The following is a 20,469-nucleotide window of genomic DNA, read 5'->3' on the forward strand; positions in this document are numbered from 1 at the left end:
AGATCAGAGGGAATTGGGTCAAGCAGATGGAAATGAGGAGACTTCATCCACAGTAACACGGCTGCTGTGAACTAAAATAAAGTAAAACTGACCCAAATCAATTAGCTTCTCCTAAAAGTAGCCTACCCTAGCAAGTAACTTTAATAGGGTAAAATGATTTCTTCTCTAGGAGGAAAAATAGGTTGGAGCTACAAAGATGCATAATATTATGTAAGGAAAAATTGAATGTAGGAAAATGTAGTATGAAGAGTATCTCAGGACTGCAGTGCTGCAGTTCTGATAATGGTGAACTGTATAAGAATATTATAGAATGTAAAATGAGTAGATCTGCTTTTGATATGGCTGTGTGATATCGCTCCTTAATTTTTTTGCTTAGTTTTACTGCTGAAAATCTCTTCAAACTTTTACCGGCATTGGAGTAATTGATAAATATGCAAAAAGTGATCCATAGTGTTTAACTATATTGCAGCATGTGCTATCTTGATGCTTTTTAAAAAATGAGGTTGGTGTCAAGCATATTCAGTGTTTGTAGGAGAGACCAGCTGGAGATTGTAAAGGGAGGTTTATGGGATAATGTTCTCTGTCACTTGTAGCTTTGGCTGTGTCGGTGACATGGAGTAAACTGCATAAGGCACTTTACATAACTTGCACCCCTTGGCTATTAATAAATTGTAACACTATCATGAAGGATCTCATTCTGCAAGTTAAACATTGTTTCTCTGGGACGTGCCCTGTTTTCATCACAATGGTTACAACCAATCTTCGATTAACCCCAGTTGTGTAGAGCCTGATAATGAAATACTGTTAAATGACATTATTTACTAGCATGATTTTTCAATCATTTTGTTTTAAAAGCTAATGTAAAGCTTGGTTAGAAATGTTTCATAGTGTATTCTCCCACATAAATACTGGAGTCCAGTTAAGTCCAACTTCATAGTAATCAAATGTGTGGGTTTCATTGTGTTAGGACTGTTAAGACTTATAAGATACTTTGCTGCATAGCTGAATGTAAAAAGATATGCACTATAAAAGAAGTGTTTTTACCAGGGTTATCTTTACACCTTGGGATTATGGTACTGGATTCTCTGCATTATTGAACCAGAACACAAAGTGGAGAAATAAACTGTGTTCAACATCTAATGTTAAATTGCACAAAAAGGGCAACAATTTCACTACTTGTAGTTACTATATGCATGTGTGATGTCTAATTTTATATAATATGCTAAATGCTTTAGGATTTTCTCTTAGATTTTCCATTCCTACATATCCATATGTAAAGTAAAGCCAAATTATTGACCTCTTAGTCATATTGGTACCTTAAATGACCGGTGATAAGGATTTCAACAGTCTGGTAAAGGTGATATTGGAATATATTGGGGTATGTGAAAAAATGTGCAACATGTTCTAGCTGTACCTGTAACAAAAATACTTATATCATTTGCTTGCTATCAGGATACTGCCTTATGCTTCTATATAAGATTACAATCTTTTGTCGCCTTACAGGTATTTGGTATAATATCCTACGAGGTGTGGGGAAGCTTGCAGTTATCATCAATGTAAGTTTAATTACTTCCAGACAGAAAAAAAGTCACAATGATCATATATTTTCATTTAGTTTATTGTATAATGAATTTACCTTGCACATGTGTATGCAAATATTTTAGCACATAATCTGGAAGTCAAACCTAGTCATTCACTGGCACAATAGCAAATATCAATTTTGACAATATTTCACTGCTGTTTTTCCAGATACAAAACTTTCTGTTTTGCATTTCCCTTTTCTCTGTGATAAATATTTTTTGCATGTGAATATTCCTGGAGTAAAAAAGGCCATGTATGGACTACAACTGACTGGAGGCCAGAAAATGATAAGTTATGGTTGAAATGGAAGACAGTAACAATGATTGTTTTGGCATGTGTATCAGGTTCTCAGCTGCTTAATGCACTTTCAAATTGGAAATGCCAACCAAAGTCTTGATCAAATTTTAAATATATATATTTCAAAAAGAGAAAGAATTTGGGAGTCACATTTTATACACATAATGTGGCCAGTGGAAGAAAGTAAGAGTGTATATACTTGAGATTACAGCTACCTATATTTTTTATATATTGACTAAAATCTTCACTTTTATAGCACCAAATGGTCACAGAAGAAATCAGAAATGGGAGGTCACAAATGTCCATGTGCATTTATCCTGCAAAGGTCTCCTTTTACTCTAGACGCTCGTAAATATCCCAATATCGCTTTCATGTGTTCCCATATAACAGATACACTTCCAATGCCAACACACCATCTGTGCTGTTACATTCTGCATCCTGATATACTACTTTCTGTCCTGTATGCAGTCTTGCTGATACACTGTGACAGTTTGAGAGTGCACCTTACATTTATGTAGTGCTGATGTGGTTATTTTTTTATAAAAAATAAGGATACATGTAATACTTTTTATTTTATCATTCATTTGGGGTTTTACTGGCTAAAACCAGATTGTAGAGTTTGTGGCAAGTAGAACCAGAGCAGTCAGCATTGCCAAAGTTCTGTAGATTCTCTGTGTTAAAAGCAATGGCCAACAGAGGGAATTGGTTTTAGTAATGCAAGTCTTCAGGTGGAGGTTCAGAACAATAGCAAACAGGCAAAGGTCGGGGTAGGTGGCGTGGACATCTGGTAGACAAATGAGCCATCCAAAGTCAGAATTTAGAAAGTACGTACATATCCAGTGGTTGGTCAGACAGTATAGTCTATAAAGTATTTATTGGGAGTTTTTCTTGTGAGGTTCAGGTTTCATCTGCAGCGTGGCATCATTACAGTGTTCAGTGAAAAGCAACAGATTCAGGAGCCCTAGGACTGGTCTTTAAATTTGTGCAATCTTTGTGTTTTCTTAAATCCATTTTGGTGTAACCAGTACCATCCATGCTGTTTTATAGCACTTTGGCAAAAGAGTAATATGTTCAAACAGCACTTGGATCCTAAAGTTTGAAGGTCTGAGCTGTGATCCTTATGTTTCCGAGAGCTCCAGGAGCCATTTCTAGCAATCGGTCATGCCAGTTTTTTTTTTTTGTTTAATTATTTGAGGATCTTTCATATAAAATGCTATTTAGCTATGTTTGTACATCTAACCATCAGTTGATTTTAACATCTCATATCTGTCGTTACTGCTCAGGCCTTTGTGATATCATTCACGTCTGACTTCATTCCACGGCTTGTGTACCTGTATATGTACAGTCCAGATGGCACCATGCATGGCTTTCTGAACAACACTCTCGCCTACTTTAATGTCAGTGACTTTAAACCTGGCACGGGACCCAACATTGAGCAGGAGCTTGAATACTCAGTGGAGATATGCAGGTAAAGACTATGAGTTTTTGCATTTATGTTCCCTTCTTGGACATGTTGCTAGGTTAGTAAACAAAACCTTGGTAAATAACATCTTTTTTTTTCACCTCCCCTCCAGATACAAAGACTACAGAGAGCCTCCTTGGTCAGATAACAAATATGATATTACAAAGGAATTCTGGGCTGTTCTGGCTGCAAGATTAGCATTTGTCATTGTTTTTCAGGTACATTTGCTAGTAAGAAATGTTTCATGCTGAATGAATATGCCTTCTAAATATCTTTTGTTCTTGTGTTGTAATTTGTTTCAAACCTTAATATAAACTTTATTTTGTGAGATAAAATGTTATTTTCAGCAAGGAGAACTAAAATGTTAATTATAGTTAATATTATAGTATACTATAATCATTATAGTAAATGATCCATATATTATAGCTCATTGAGCAGCGATTCCTTCTGGCCTTCCTTTCACTGGGTTTAACTGTATATTACACTATTCACAAGGTTAGCCGTGTATAAGTCCAATGACTGACGGCTATGAAATCTAAAAATGATTCTATAATAAATGTACAGATGTAATGTAATGACATAAGGTATTACTTTACATGGATGCTTTTTTTGTTTATCCTGTAATCTTCATATTTAAATCTGATCTTTGTAGAAACTGTGATGTCTACAGGTAATTTGAAGGCATTAAACACTGGTCAGAAATGAAAGTAGGAATGCTTGTACATTCATAAACAATATATTTAAAGATGTATTTGTTTTATTGAGCTAAACACTTGCTAGGCATTGCACATTTTTTTATGAATCCAAATTCTTTCTCTTGTTTCATCTGCACCCACTTTTCTTTTTCAGAACCTAGTCATGTTCATGAGCGACTTTGTAGACTGGATTATCCCAGACATTCCTAAAGACATCAGTGAACAGATTCACAGGGAAAAAGTCCTAATGGTTGAGGTGTTTTTAAAAGAAGAGCAGGGTAAATTACAAATGCTGGAAACATGGAGAGAACAGTATGACAAGAGGAAAGAAGAGAACTGCAACAATCAAAGCCCCAAGCTTTCCCGCAGTAATCGAGGAAGCACGACGTCCGCTTATTCTCAACGTGTGGATGTGTAAAAAAAAAAAAAAAAAAAAAGCCAATAAAGAACACACTATTTGGGCAGTCATTCCACTGACAGAAATGTCATATTGAGATGTGACTTTAGAGCCTCTGGAGAGCTCTTATCTTTGTAGCCTGTGCTGGCTTCCATGTTCTGTGGACAGAGGACCATGTTTTCAGATACACAGCGAGAGGGGATACTCCTGTTTGGTGGCTTGAATAACACCAGTGACATCTGCATGTTCTGTAGTAGCAATAGCACATAATTCATCTTTTTTTGATATCTTGTGCCTTCTGTTGGACAGTTTCATGAAACTTAGCCCTGGACCATTTTAGGAAATTCTGCAGAACACTTAAAGCAATAACATCAAGATGCAGCAAGGCCACTTTTTTAGCTATGGATTTGAGGACAAGGCATGATTTCATGGATCCTTTGGCAATGATGGACAGCTATATGCTGACATTCCTAAAGCACAAATTCACAAGGAGCTTCCTATGTTTAATACACCAAGCATCTTCCTTAGCCAATAGCCAGTCTGTTATCTGCAGGGTCTTTTTCAATATTTTTTCAGCATCTAAGCTAATTTGCTTTATTTTCTTTTATGAACATGGACATTTTCTAAATTCAGCGCAGTTGCAGATTTTTCTCCAGCACTAAAAGGTTAAACTTGCAGATGAAATATTTTTTTAGACACTACTATGCAATGTAAAGAATCCCTTTTCTTTATACAAATCTTTTATACCTATTTATTGATTCAGAGTTTATAGTGAAGCCGATCAAGTTCTACTTTTGGATAGAGTCCCGAGGAACAAATGTCCAGATTCTGTCTTGACATGCTGAGGATTGTGGGTCAACCATTGTGCTCAATTTCCTGGGTTGAAATTCAGAAATAATGAAAACTTAAATGTTCAAACTGCTGTTCTGTTTTATGTTGATTTTTTTGTAATTTATAGTGATTTTAACTTATCCCAAATGTTTCATGTCCTGACTCAAGTGACGTGACTGTTTTGTGGGTCAGTTGCTGTAATTATGAAATTAGCAGGAGCTCAATGATCTACTTCTGCAACTTAATTGTGTCTTACCAAAAACGTAGATGGGCAGTTCAAGATGTTGCCTTACAGGAATGTCATACAATTTTCTGGTGTGGGCATGTTAACTGTATAACTGGCTGTACAGAGTCTGATACAAGCACACAGTTTTTATCTTTTTGCACACATCAGGTCTCCTAAAGCTTTGCGTGGGACTTTTGGGTGCACATCAAACAATGTTAGAGACAGAAAACAGACTACATTTCAAAATATGTTCATCACTTTACAGTGTTTCATGTCTTGCCAGAGTGTTTGGGTATTACCTTGTGTGGGGGAAAGTCTACCATAACTAAAAACAAAAATAAAAAAAATAGGGGAAAAGTCACATAATGGATATTGGTAAAGTCAGACATGTTTATTGTGTCAATAACTTGTGTCCTCATGCCTTAGATGCTGGTTTAAAGTACTGCTCTGGACCTTTAGTTCAATCTCCTGTGTAAACTATAGAAGTTTGTAAACAAGTCTTGACTGGGCATACACTTAATATACAGCTATTTCCAGGCACAAATTGCACTTTCTTGTAAAGCTTTTACCTATTCTCTGTGCATACAGAGACCAAAATAATTGGTGAACTCCCCCCTACAGCATCTTCTTTACATTTCACTTTGACAATATCCTAGAACTGTTTTCTGGTTGATATGGATAATTTATGTCAGATGGCCTATGACATTCAAATGTCTCAAACATAAACCAATGCTATCTAGATACACCCTACAATGCACACAAAGTAAAAATGATAGAAATATCAGAAGAATAATCCTGTCTATTAGAAGCCATGGTTAGCAGGATAAGCTAGCTTTCATATTCCAGAAATGAATAAACTGCTGACGCTCACACCAGCCATTGACGTTTAAACAATGACATTCCTGAATATCTATGTAAGTGCAACCTATGTATGTCCTTAACTGCCGTAATAGAGTTGATCATGGAAAAAACATGAGTGTAATTGACTTCTTACAAGTACTAAATGACAAACTGAATGACACATTAAGTGATTATTCAAGTTCCCTACTTTTTTTGTTTCTTTTTTAAGAAAAGATGTAAATCTCTATAAATCTATTAAAGATTATGTTGTAAAAATATTCATAATAAATTTCAAGATGCAATCCTAGCAGTTTTTATTTTTAACAATAATCGTTACATGGTTGCAATATACTAAGAACGAAGAGTACTGTCAATGTAATACAAAACACTTCATGTCTGGTCAGGCTTTGTGCTACCTATGTTGCTGTGCATAATTTTTATATATATAGACAGTTAATTATTTTTCATCACTAACCTGGCTTGCAGTGCTGCATGCTAAAGGTAAGGTACTATATGGCTCCCAGAGTTACCAAACAATGTTAATCTGAAATGAAACAACTATAAGCAAGTCTAGACTACGATATGCTCTTATCATTGTACCTAGAGGAAAGCTGAAATGATTAGAAAGAAGATAAGCTGCAGGGTGTTCTGCGTTGTACAACAGTTTACAGTACAGGGTCTGGCTTTGCAAACAAATTCTTGGCAGAATGGGTAGACCACATTAATGTTCTAAATGTAACAAATCCACAATGATATGAACCAGATTTGCTATTAAGTCTATGAAAGCATTTAAGAGAAACCAGCTTTTTTTTCTAGAATTGGATACATGAAGCAAAAAGAAAGTACATTTTACACAAAGGTCTTCCCTCTTACTGAGGTTTTATTTGGTGACGCTCTGTTAAGGGTCATCCTGACATAACACATAATTGGATAGGTACGTGCAAGCGTTCAGCTACAATTTACCTAAAGTACATGGTAAGGCAAAATCCCAAATAGTACATATCTGCAATACACACAAATTTCCTCATGCTTTATGGACCCCTTTGTAAATCAGACTTCACTCCATACACCTTGTCCTGTGCAAGAAGTTATCTGTTCACAAGAGCTCCTGCAGAATTAACAATGTGTGTATGTATATTTGTGTAAATGTGTGTGTGTGTGTGTGTGTGTGTATATGTGTGTATATATATATATATATATATCAAGAAAGCAAATGAGAGAAGTTTGTTTAACCGAACAGACTTAAATCTACCTGCTTTTGTATCAGCAGCTTTTTCTTTGCTTTTTTATGACATTTACCATATTGCTTTCATAAGTTTATGAAATGTTGCAACATTTGATTATGTCCATATTTGCATTAATTTAACACCCCAACATATTATATATTTTAATAATGTCACATTCCAAAGATTTTTCATTGGGGTTAGGGTCTGGACACTGATCCTGTTTATCCTTTATTTATCCTGTTATTGTCTTCCTGGAATATGCCCGTGCCATCCGGGAAGAAAATAAATCCACTGATGGAAAAACCTGGTCATTTAATATATTTAGGTAGTCAGCACATAACAATGGTGAACCTGGACCTGACCTGCTGAACAGACCCCAGATGATAACACTGCCCTCACAGGCTTTTGTGGCCTTTTTAATGTGTCCAGGCAGTGTATTTTTTAGTTTAGTTTTGTGTTTCATTCTGTATATGTATATCCCCACTCTAGATCTGCTAACACTGGGGGTCAGAGACAGCAGTGCGTTCCAAATATACAGCTATGACAATGTGTAGGCCAGTAGTGCCTAAGCACACTTGCATACCAGAAAGTGCAAAACTAATTTTTAAGAAGAATCCTAAAAATCTGAATATGTATTATGGCCTTAACTGTTTCATTTCCTAAATTTCTATAAAATAGATTTATTGAGAGTTTTCCCAAGGGCATTTGCCACCTTTCCAACTTCACCATTACTGTATAGTTTATAGACACCCTTCTTATTCTTTTTATATCAAAGCTTTGAGAGCAACTAAAAACTTTTAGGAATCTGTAAATGATTGGCCTAGGCGGCAATGCTGAATGCTTTAATAAGAAAAAAAAATCGCATTAATGTCACTAACACTGATTCACTTCTCTCCGGTATACTGTGCCCAAGTGACTCATGTGAATCTTGGCAAGCTGCCCTGTGCCTTGGTGCCAACTTCACATTGACTTACTTCTATGTGCGGCTGAGTGCCGTCATTAAGTCTTTATGTAATGAGTTAGAGTAATGAATTAACAAGAAGCTGACCTTAGCCTGCAAGTATTCATATTAGTGTTATTGCCGAGATGTCTCCGTTGTGACACTCTTCTTGAATTATTAGTAGTTATTTTTGGGTACTGAAAGATGCAATGTTTTCCATGCGTTCCGTACAGTTGTGTATACAGTATCTGTGATCCACTGGTGACATAAAGCAGTGTTAAAAGGTATTTCCTGTGTTAGGAATAGTACTACACCCTAAACCATCCTCCTGTGGAATGAATTAAAAATCTGAAATAATGACTCACAGTGAAGGCTAAACATCAGGAGATGGGTGGTGTTTAGTGTTTGTGTTTGGTCTATGAAAACACCTCTTTGTGCTGGCATCTCTGCAGAAACTGTGCTCTTTATACCTACTGTATGTTCCACGTGGTGCTGGATCTGAATTCTGTTTCCAGTGTTAATCCAACACTCTGCAGATCAGTCACTTTTGTGATATATAATTACACCCTGTAATTATCTAAACATGATCATTTCAGTAAATAAATGCACTGTATGTTTGTAAGAACATTTTGATGTACTCCTTATTAAACAAGGATAGCTGTCTTGAAAAATATAAACTTTTTGTACATGTTATGACATTTTGCAACTTTGTTTTATAGGTTTTCAGAATTGCTTGTTGCAGAAAATGACTGGTATAACCCTCACCTTAGCAGAAATAAGATCATATTCCACCTTTTCTCCAACTGATTCTTCTTTGTGACGATAGATTAATTGGAGGGAGATGTTTTTGTTTTTCTGAACTAAAATCAAGGCTAAAAATAAAAGGAGAAGCAATAAATACAATTAGAAGTGTATTTAAAGTCATTGTTAGGGAATGTTTAGAATCTGTTTTAGAATGTTTTACTCTTTGTCCTCACTGGATAAGGTGATCATTGTCACTGAATATTGGAAAAGTCAGTCATTTTATGGCAGTTACCTGAACAATCGCCGAGGGTAATTTTTCCAACAGTAAAACCTGTGCCAGTAATGCAGGTCTGAACAAGCCCTAAGACATTCCTGGTAACCAGGTATCGGTCATAATCGGGTGACTTCAGGAACTGTTGCCACTCATACCAAGTATTAAATTTAGCATGGGGTACCTCAAATTTCAGCTGTATATTTGGGGGTTTCTGTTGCTTACAATTTAGGGAAATAGATGATCTGGCTATCATAAACTAGATGTTTAAGGATGGAGCGTTTATATGCCTATAGAGAGCAAAAATTATGATGCAAAAGGAAAAAAAGCTGGATCATCTGGGATCCTAAAATCTATAAATTTCTGCGAGATTTCACTTACCATTTTCCGGAGTGGCTGCAGGATTAGAACAGGTGAAGCATAATTCCCACCTCTGCCCCACATCTCATAGATTCCAGGCCATATTTTGTGAATCATCTCAGGTGTTTTTTTTCATCAACAGGAAACAATTTTGAAACCAAGCTTCTGCAACCTACTGCTAAGGGGTGGCCTTTGTGCTATATAAATAAAATACGGTCTCATTGCTCCGGTTTAAAACCGATACCTAACTATGATTACCACTCACTCGAATACAGTGGTATATAATCCGCAGGATTAAGCACAGAATAAAGTATGTTAAAGTACTGTTTTACAGCTACACAATGTTTTAAAGTAAATAAGAGGGCGACTGAACTCTCTAGCAGACAGGAGAAACCAAAAACATGAGGCAGCTACATGGATCTCCAAAAATCTAGATGAATTTTGGTTGATTAATGACATTGTTATTATACATACTATTTTTATAAGCATGCGCAGCACGGTGGCTCAGAGGTACCAGGTTCGAATTTCAGCCAGGACACTATCTGCATGAAGTTTGTAGGTTCTCCCCATGTTTACGTGAGTTTCCTCCAACATTTCAAAAACATGCAGTTAGGTTAATTGGCTTCCCCCCAAAATTAACCTTAGACTGTATTACAGACATATGGCTATAGAAGGCACATTAGACTGTGAGACTCTTTGAAGAACAGCTAATGACATGACTATGGACTTTGTAAAACACTACGTAACATGTTGGCGCTATATAAATACTGTGTAATAAAATAAAAATAAATTTGAACTTGAATATTTTTTATTCTTTATTATTTTTTTAACTACGGTAGCTGAGAATTGCAAAGAATCAAGATTTGGTCGAAACATCTTTGAAGTACATAGGTTCATTAGCACAGTGCATCCTTTTGCTGAAGCTAGACACCCTGAATATACATTATGGTAGAGGTTTAGTGGTTACATTTTTAGGGATGATGGATGATCTACACAATTTTGTGAAATTATTGTTGGCGAAAGTATCTCAGAAACCACTGTCCAATTTTGCATCGCATAGATGCAAGAGATGCTTTTTTGATATTGGTATATACAGTATTCTTTACATATGATATGTAACAATACGCATGTAAGGAACAAAAGACATAAAAGTTTTGGTATATAAAGGTATACTTTATAAAATTACAGAATTAGGTTTTCAGGTGACAACAAAACAAAAGGTTAGGCATGCTCCATTTTGACATTATGTGGGTTTAGGTAACCACCATCATAACATTCAACACCAGATTTTCAGAAAGAAATTAAAAATACTGTGAATTTAGATAGGTCTATTGGTATGATTGTTAAAAGCATCAGAGAGAGCATAGAACCATAGTTGTAGCTCATAGACTACTGTAAAAACATTACTGTATATCTAAATGCAGAATATGTAGGTCGTGTGTAAGGTTTTTTTTACTGACATCGCTAAGATGTGTTCTGGATATCAATTTATTGAGTTGTATAATGTTTTGTGGGGTTCTTTACCAAGATGTCCGCTGTTTCCCAGGCTGAATGATGGTTGCCATCACTTAGGGACCATCACACTTCTGTGCTTTGTTTAATATGCTAATATGGTCTATAAGGGTTTAATAACAGTGACAAAATTTGCAACTAAAAAAAATTGCAACCACCAACAATTTTATTCTACGGGGTTTCTTCTTTTACAAAAGATGTAGCCTCCAGAATCAAAAAGGTAAAAGAGACCCTGACACCCATGCCACGATTCATTTCAACAAAAAGCTTATCACAATATGTATTTAATGCATATTATTTACCAGTAAAACTTCTCCTTGTGTGGACATCCAAAAGCTCAGAGACTGCTGTGCATCACCATTTTTAATGTGATATTGGCAGCTTGAGGCAGAACTCAAGCTGTCACTCAAGTTGCGCTCTATAATACAGGTACTACTGTAGCTGTATTCCAGCAACTACATAAATGTTTATTGGGGTGTTGACTGGAGCAAGCTTTAAAAAGGCTGGGGCAGTTTTTTTGATAGGAATGAGGTCTGTAAATCTGCATTAGAGGATGGTATAGAAACTGGGTGCCTGATGTTGTTATTAGAATAATTAATGGTATTTGATGGTGCACAGAATGTCCTTGTTGCTTTTCTGTAGTGATACATGATGCAAGTCAGTTTTTGACTTTGCTTTTGTTGGTGAGTACATTTCTAAGGCAAGTGAATCTGTGGGTGATTAGTGCACTGAATAATCTTGATGGGATTTCTGAAGTATAATTTTTGCATGTGTCACTGCCATGTATGGTCTTATTGTGAACCAAGCAGATTTTTCTGTTGCCTGGTGTTAACAAATGTAAATGTTTCCCTTTTGTTGAAGTTGCTTTGGAAACAACATAGCTGTTTTAAAAGAATGCTTTTACAAAGGAATTGTGTTAGGCCAGTTTACATTTGTGAGAGATATTCAGTTTTTGTTCCTCTATGCACCATTAGCTGAAAAAAATGTAACCTTAAAGTGGACTTCTTAGTATTTTTTCATGTCTGCATGAATGCATTCCTAACAACTCATAATATACAGCAACAGTGTATGATTAAAATATCAAGCTGGTCCTGAGTGTGGGAAAGTAAATAGGCTTTAGGCTGGCTGAGAAGTTCTGGGTGAGTAATATCAGTCTGATGCAAGCAACAAGAAGGCAGTGATCACTCAGAAGAATTAGATTAAACTTTGAAGCATGTCATAAGGCGAAAGTTAACAGCAAGTTGTGGGGGGTGATCTGTGTGAAAGTGTACACATAGCCTAGAACCTAAAGGGGGTTATTAAATAAAGGATGAATGCCATCAAAACTGATGTATACCTGCTGTCGTCTACTCAGGTCCTGGATCCTGAGTATGGCCTCTAGCAAAATGACAACCACAATAATTACTTGTTAACAGAGGAGCCACCAGTTCCTGGGAAAGTAAGAAAAGGAGTCAAAATATCTCCAACATTTTAACTATTTCTGCTGTAAGGTACTAGTGCTGCTACTTATATACTTGATATTGGCATAGCACCATCTGTTGGCTTGAAGGGATACATACAGTTCAGGCAATGGATGTTGAATGCATGTATTATTCAATAGGGTGGATTTGGAAGAAATGTCATGAGCAGGAGGACTAGCAGCTGCTCCAAAAAGCTGGATGCCTGAATTATGCAAAAGTTTTAGCATTCTGTAGCCCAAGGACAGTAAAAACCACAAGATTGTCCTGCACATATGCAGCAAGTGCTACTGACCCTTAGGCTGCTAATATATTCAAAAATGAGAAATGGTGGACTGTGATACCCTACTACTGAGTGAGGTCTGCTACATATAATGTAAATCTACATGTTGGAGTAATAAAACCTTCCACTAAATGGTTGCTTTTTACTAGAAAACAATGCAATATAATGTAACTGTTTAACTATATGTGGCTAATAATGTGACCAATTTGTGTAACCAATGAATACTGCACCTTAAGAGTAATATTGTAAAATAAATAACTTTATCTCCAGGTGTGATCACTTCAAAAAACCAATCTGGTACAGCAAAAAAATAAATAGCTGGTTGGATGAAAGGAGTGTGCTAGCCCTTTGTGAATTGATAGGTAAGGCTTATAATGTATTTCCTATGATCCTCCTAGACCTAAATGAGCATTTACCTTTGCAATGCAGAATTTTTAAGTTTTTGTTTATCCTGGGATACAACTTTAACTTTTCTGTTGTCCACTTGGCTGAATGCAGCATTAAACCTGAAATTATTGATGACATTAGTGATCTGGAGGTGAGCAGGACCTACAGGGAGACAGGGGTCCCCAACCCCTGGTCCGTGGCCCGGCCATCCGACAGGTGGGCCGTGGCTCTGGTCGGTTCACCTCCCAGCAAATTCAGGAGAAGGACCTTGCTTGGGGGGTGAACTGGCCAGAGCCATGGGCCATGTCTCCAATACACATTGCAGGCTCGAGGCGGGTTGTGTCTTTGGACACAACCCACCCAGTCTCCCATCACAGGTGGGTTCTAGCACAATGACGTCACTATGGGGGAGGTTTCTTCCCCTTTAAGTGACACACGGCTCCCTGCACATACGCGGTCTGGAGTCCGTGCATTTAGTGGTCCACAAGCTTCAAAAGGTTGGGCACCACTTTTGTAGGGGACACAGGATGTTGTCAGTCTTGGAGTTGTCAGTTGAGTTAACGTGAAGATTTCTCACATTCCAAGCAGAACCGCAAATAGTAAATATAGTAAAACAATAGTAAATAGAGCCTTACCTGGTCCGCCGGCGTCCTTCTTTGCGATCCCGGTCTTCTCGCATCCTTCAAGTGGCTTCCTCCGCATCTGATGAGTCACCGGGGTTTCCGGGTGACATTGTTATGTGCGGTCATTGCGCCGGGGGTGTGGCGGGAATTTCAAATTTATTTGTATTGCATTCAAATCAAAATAACTGTACTGAATGCAATGCAGTGGATTTATATATCTAAAAGCAGTACATGGTCTTTCATGAAATTGTATTTTACAGTTAAATATAATATTATGAGTATATTTTTTTTTTTAATTTTTAAAAAATGTTTCAATTTATTTATTATTTTAACATGATTTTGTGTTTCAAACTTTATTATACTCATACTATTATATTATACTATTATACTGTAAAATATATTTTCATGAAAAACAATGTACTGCTGTTAGACATATAAATCTGGACAGAAATGAACTGCCCTGAAGGTTAAAAGCTTATGTATTTTTTTTTGCCTGTCCTAAAACTAAATTTTAGTATGCTAAAAAGCAGTTTCATGTTTTCTACACATTGAGCCTGATTTAATAAAGTTCCCCAAGACTGGGGAAGATGCACTTTAATCAGTGAACCAGGGTGATTCAGCAAACCTGGAATGATCTGGTCTAGGATTGAAAACATTCACTAACAATGTATAAATTACTTTTACAAAATACATTCCAGGTTTGCTGGATCACCCAGATTCATTGATGAAATGACCTTTTCCACTCTTGGAGAGCTTTAATAAATCAGGCCCGTTGTTTGGAGACAAATGGGGTTCTCACCCTATCCTATTGATTGCTGGCACATCTTCACAACAGCAGAGGAAAGCAATTAATCTCAGAGCTAGGAGAGACATGTAAAAAGCTGATCATGTAAACATAGCACTGGTTGGCAAAATACCACACAGCCTGGCAGAGCAATACCTAAATTTATGTTAGGGGCATTCCTGCTTGTCAGGGGCATTGGATGTTTGTAGACACTGACTAATAACAGATAAAAAAAATTGAAGGGGGGGGGGAGAAAAAGTGTGAAAGAAGGTTATTTATCTAACATTCTTATTTATGTTCTATTATAACATGAAGCAGTGATAAAGAAGAAGATGTCTGTGTCTATGAGCCACTCCTGGGTCACAGACTTCAGATCTGCTCCAATACAGCAACATTAAAGTATAAATTAAAATAGGATGCACCACAAGGAAGATGATGACACAGAAAAAAGCAGCTGGTTGTCATGCAGTAGCTGAACACCCACTGGGGACAAGAAGTTTGCTGGGTAGCATATAGAGAATATACAGTAAGTCAAAGAAAATGTCATAAAACAATGTTTTTCTTGTTGCTGACAAAATTTATCAAATCACATGCTGGCTCTTTAGCTACTGGAGCGCCTGATGTCATGCCAACAGACTCTCCATACTGCAGAGTAATGAGAGAATATGCCAGAAGAATACAGTACTTAGGAGCAATAAAAAGAATAATTAAAACAAAATCTTAACTGAATGGATAATGTGCAATGTCTTGTGACTTTCTTGTCACCTCACTATACTGTGGTATATACATCTGAAGCAGAGCAAATAAGAGCTAAACACACATTGTGGAAAAATAAATCTTAAAACAAATAGTACATGATTTATAGCTTTGTAAATTGAGAATATTATCTCACACAGAATATCAGAACGGCCACTTACATCATCAACCAAGCCATATAAAATGTGAACTACATATTATTCACCACAAGAGGGAGACACACAACAGTCAAAACAAGATCAGGACAACATTTGGAAACTCATTAATTTCAACAGATTTCCAAAGAAAATTGGTTTCCAGCTGATGTGCAGCAACAATTTAAAAGCTACCGTACTTTGTTTTTCTTTTGCAGTTCTCACACATGCAAATGCCAAAACTGCAATTCATCCACAGCAGTGACTTAAACATTGACGCTAATAAGAATAATATCAGTGACAGACAACCAGATCTGTGCCCAGTCACTGTCAATCTGCAAGTGTATAAGCAGCAATTAGATATGTTGAGAAATATTTTTCTTAAAAAACAAAATTAATTCCAATAGTTAATGTATTGTTTTATGGGGGAAGATCGATTTTTGTTTGTGTGCTCCCCCCCCCCCAAAAAAAGGGAAGTAGCCCTAAAGAAACACTGTCACCTGGAGTGGCCTCAATGCCATTGGGTGCTAATCCTTACATGAAGTGTTTCAGATGTTGGCAAAAACTCCTTCTGTGGATCCCAGCTGACCAGTAAGCTCACTGAACTGTTTGCCAAGCAGTACTGGATATTTAGGTGTCAGTACAAATTTAAAGGGACAGTGCACAAATTTTTGTTTGTCATTATGGAGGCTGTGTTAATGACCTCGGTGCAAAATACTGCAGACTTACAAAAAGTGTAACTCTTTAGGACAAATGCAATTGTATATAATGCTGAGGACAGGTTAGAAAATGGCTAGCTATTTTGCCTAGCTGTGCTTGCTGGTGAAACAGCAATTGCGCCGGCGAGATACATTTTGGATGCCCTGTGGTCAAGTGTCCAGTAATGAATCAGGAACAATCAAAGTCAAAGACAAAGTGATCAAATGATACATTCAGGAAGTGATTTATAAGTCATCAAAAGGTCATATCAAGGTCAGGGCTAATAGTGGGCAAGATGTAAATCAGGGGACTGGGCAATGATGCTTGGTGCACTAAAATATGTATTTTTACTTTTATTTTGTGTTTTTATGTGTATTTTTTACTTAAAAAAATATTTTACTGATGCAATGGAGATATCCCGTCTTGCTCACCCCCTAGATCTACCAATGGCTGCGAGCATCACATCTTCCAGGTGATGCGATCAGCAATAGTAAATTCCGGGGGGTGAGGCCAGTGGGAAATCGCCGCTGGCATCGTCCCCAGAATTTACTAAGGCTGATCGCATCAACAGTTAAATGTGATTCAACATGCAGAAGCCCTAACTGATAATAGGCGAAGCGGCATGGTCAGGACCTGGGCGGCATTTAAAGCAGATTACTCGGTAATCTGCTTTTAAATTTCCCACCCAGCCACGCCCCTCAACAGACAGATGCCCTAGCATCACAGGGGGATCGTTAGATCGCCACTGGAGCGCGAGGCGCAGGTAAGTGGGGCTTTTAAACTTACCTTGAGTGTGACTCGGGGTTACTGTCTTTTGCAAGTGGATTCCACCCCGAGTCTGACTCGGGATTACCGCTAGGGGGGATAAAGCCTAGGTAATAAGAAATGACATGTTAAAAAAAAAACAAAAAAAAACTCGAAGAAAAAAATGTAATACATTTTCAGGAATTCACGTCACCAGATCCCACGCCTGTGTAGTGCAAGAGCTGGTAACTTTAGGAAGAACCTGGAAGAAGATGGCTGAGCTGCATGGAACAGTTAAGGCTAGAAACAAGAGGGAAGCCGAGCCAGTGCAGGACATGCTGGGCTCAGTTTGTGGACTCAGGGACTTGTCATTAGTGTTGGTCGAGTAGCTCACTATTCGATTCGTCAGCTATTCGCTCGAATAGAGCAAAATTATTCAGGTGGTGGAACACCATTAAAGTCAATGGGAGGGAAAAAAAATTTCAGCACTGTGTAGAGCTTCTACAGCCTCCAAACAGATGTAAAAAGATACATTGTAAAAGGATACATAAAAAGATACATAACACTATTACATACTGTCATATCAATATTAGGCTAAAGCTAGGTACACACTTCCAATAATTATTGTTAGAAAACAAACGATTACGACCGATCAACGATTATGCAGGATTATACTTGAACAATCATATTGTGCACAATTCTGTACATGCTGTAACAATATGATCGTTCAAATATAATCCACCAACATGGTCCCCCACTAGATACAATCGTTTGAACGATGCAGGGAGGGACATGTAAAGGAGAAAGTGTACCGCAGAAACATGCACGATCACTGAACGACTGTACACACGATAGTGAAAGATCGTTGGCCAATCAGATCCACCGTGGCGGTCGTTTATTTTCAACGACAATCCTCGTTCGTCGGCGTCCTTGGTCACTTTTTTTGGCCAATCGATTGTTCATCGGTCGTTCGACGGTCGTTTCTAACGATAATTATTGGACATGTGTATGCAGCTTAAGCCCGTGTTTGAAGTTCCCATGCATTCCAATAAGCTAATCTACACCAGGACGTTTCCTTCAGGCACGTTTATGAGTGTTATCTTAAACGTTGCTTGCAACATTTAAAAAATTAAAACGCTGGATAAACGCAGGAAAACGCTTCTATTGAACTCAATGGAGGCTTTTTCAAGCGTTTTTAAGCTTTTATGAAAGCTTCCATTGAAAACAATGGGGGCTTTTATAAACGTTTTTAGCAGGATTTTGGAATCTGGAAGCCCCCTTTAATAAGGAGACTCCCAGATCTCCACCACCCCACCCTGGGGAATGAGTACAGGGGTACATAAAACCTTTTACGCATTCCCTGAAAGGGTTAAAATATATGTAAAAATAGGACAAGGCTTTAATGTTAAATTATTTTATTAATGTGTGTGTGTGTAATTTAACTTTTTTTTTTTTACAGGTTATCCCAATGACAGGGGGATTTCCAGGGTTGCAATAAACACAGCCCTGGAAGCTCCTGACAGTGAGGGATCGCAGAGCACTAGGGGTTAAATGAGGACAAGCCTCTCCATTCACCCCTAGTGCTCTGTGATTGGCTGAGGTTTTACGTTTCTCAGCCATTCAGCACTATACATGAATGGGGAGACTTGTGCCCATTCATCTCTAGTGCTCTGTGATTGGCTGAGAAATAGGAAACCCTGATGACAGCTCAAGCATCATCAGGGTTTCCCTTTCCTCAGCCAATCAGGGAGCAGAGCAGTCACCGGAGCTTTACTATGCTGACAGCTCCGCTCCCCTGATCACTCCCCGCAGCCCTAGAGGAGCTCTGACATGTTTTACAGAGACAGAACACATGTCACAGCTCTAACATGTGTTCTGTATCTTTAATACATGTCACAGGTCCTCTAGGGCTGTGGGAGTAATCAGGGAGGTAATTAGCAGAGCTCCGCTGACTTCTCTGCTCCCTGATTGGCTGAGGAAAGGGAAATCCTGATGATGCTTGATCTGTCATCAGGGTTTCCTATTTCTCGGCCAATCACCGAGCAGTAGAGGTGATGAATGGAGATACATACCTCCATTCAACCTCTATTGCCATGGTATTGCCTGCGGTTACAGTTAATTGAAGGCACGTGCTTCCAATTAGCTGTAACCGCAAAGTTCCCACGGTCCGGGAATCCCACAATGACATTATGATTCATAATGTCATTGTCGGATAACCTGTAAAAAATAAAAAACAACGATTTTAAATAAAAACACACACATTAAATTCAAGATTAATTTTTATTTTTTTTTTAAACTTTTTTTTCCCCAAATTTTTGCAGTCGAATCCCGTTTTTCGGGTCGGGTCTATCCGAATTTGAACAGCCATATTCGGGTCGAGTCTAAGGACAACCCGAACTCGAACACCAACACTACTTGTCATCAGTAAGTGAAAAAGAAATCAAGGCATGCGCAGAAGGAGCAGCCCAAAGCCTCTGTGCCCTCATTCAGTCTTTACTACCGCAGCAGATAAGACAGATAAGGCTTTCCCCCTTTTAAAAAGAAAAAAAGTTAGGGCATAATACAAAAAAGATGGAAAATGGGGCATACTAATGGGGCGGTCTTTAGAAAATTGGAACAAAGTCTAGGAGGACAAAAGAAAACTGACACAACAGTAGGGGTTTACTAGATACCTATAGCATTAACAACTGGAAAACACTAAATTTGTTGTATCTTGCCCTGCCCACTTTTTGAACCACCTGCTACAGCTTGCTCCTTGCCCACCCAGCTAAAAAATCTAGGGGGAACACAAAGCATATTACATTTCAATATAAAAGCATGTAGAGAAGTGCTGACAAAACCTGACAAGTTGCAGCACTGTGTTCTTATATCATATTTACAGCACTTGTTTTTTTTATTCTAAAAATATATAAATAACTGTTGGTATTGTTTCTTTGGGACTCTTTACTACCGATATGCTACACTGAGTGTCCTTTCACACTAATACAAATGCAGTAAACACTGAAGCAACCTAGAACGAAAACTGAGCATCCTGTCCTCAGACAGGAAAAAAATAAATGAAAGTGAAAGCAAGCTGTCACAATCCAACCAGAATATCCGCAGCAACAACGTCAATGCCTATTTACTGAGCAACATTAGGGCTAAAGGTTTAATCTGTCACTAGAGAACATTCGTAAATATTCACAATTGTGATTCTGATTCACAAGGGCTTTGGTAAAGT

The 20,469-nt window shown here is 37.6% G+C and overlaps 1 protein-coding gene across 5 annotated transcripts in view; it reads left to right on the forward strand.

Annotated features, from left to right (window-relative positions):
* Nucleotides 1-9,172, forward strand: part of ANO1 (anoctamin 1) — a 116,596-nt gene extending 107,424 nt beyond the window's left edge. For all 5 annotated transcript variants that reach the window (XM_072422079.1, XM_072422081.1, XM_072422080.1 and 2 more), the window contains 4 exons: nt 1,504-1,556; nt 3,162-3,346; nt 3,453-3,558; nt 4,190-9,172. In XM_072422079.1, coding sequence (XP_072278180.1) covers nt 1,504-1,556; nt 3,162-3,346; nt 3,453-3,558; nt 4,190-4,453 — 608 coding nt within the window. In that variant the 3' untranslated portion in view covers nt 4,454-9,172. The remainder of the gene's footprint in view (nt 1-1,503; nt 1,557-3,161; nt 3,347-3,452; nt 3,559-4,189) is intronic.
* Nucleotides 9,173-20,469: the final 11,297 nt, after the last annotated feature.

This window comes from Pyxicephalus adspersus, chromosome 9 (genome assembly GCF_032062135.1).
Source record: "Pyxicephalus adspersus chromosome 9, UCB_Pads_2.0, whole genome shotgun sequence".
Taxonomy (NCBI): domain Eukaryota; kingdom Metazoa; phylum Chordata; class Amphibia; order Anura; family Pyxicephalidae; genus Pyxicephalus; species Pyxicephalus adspersus.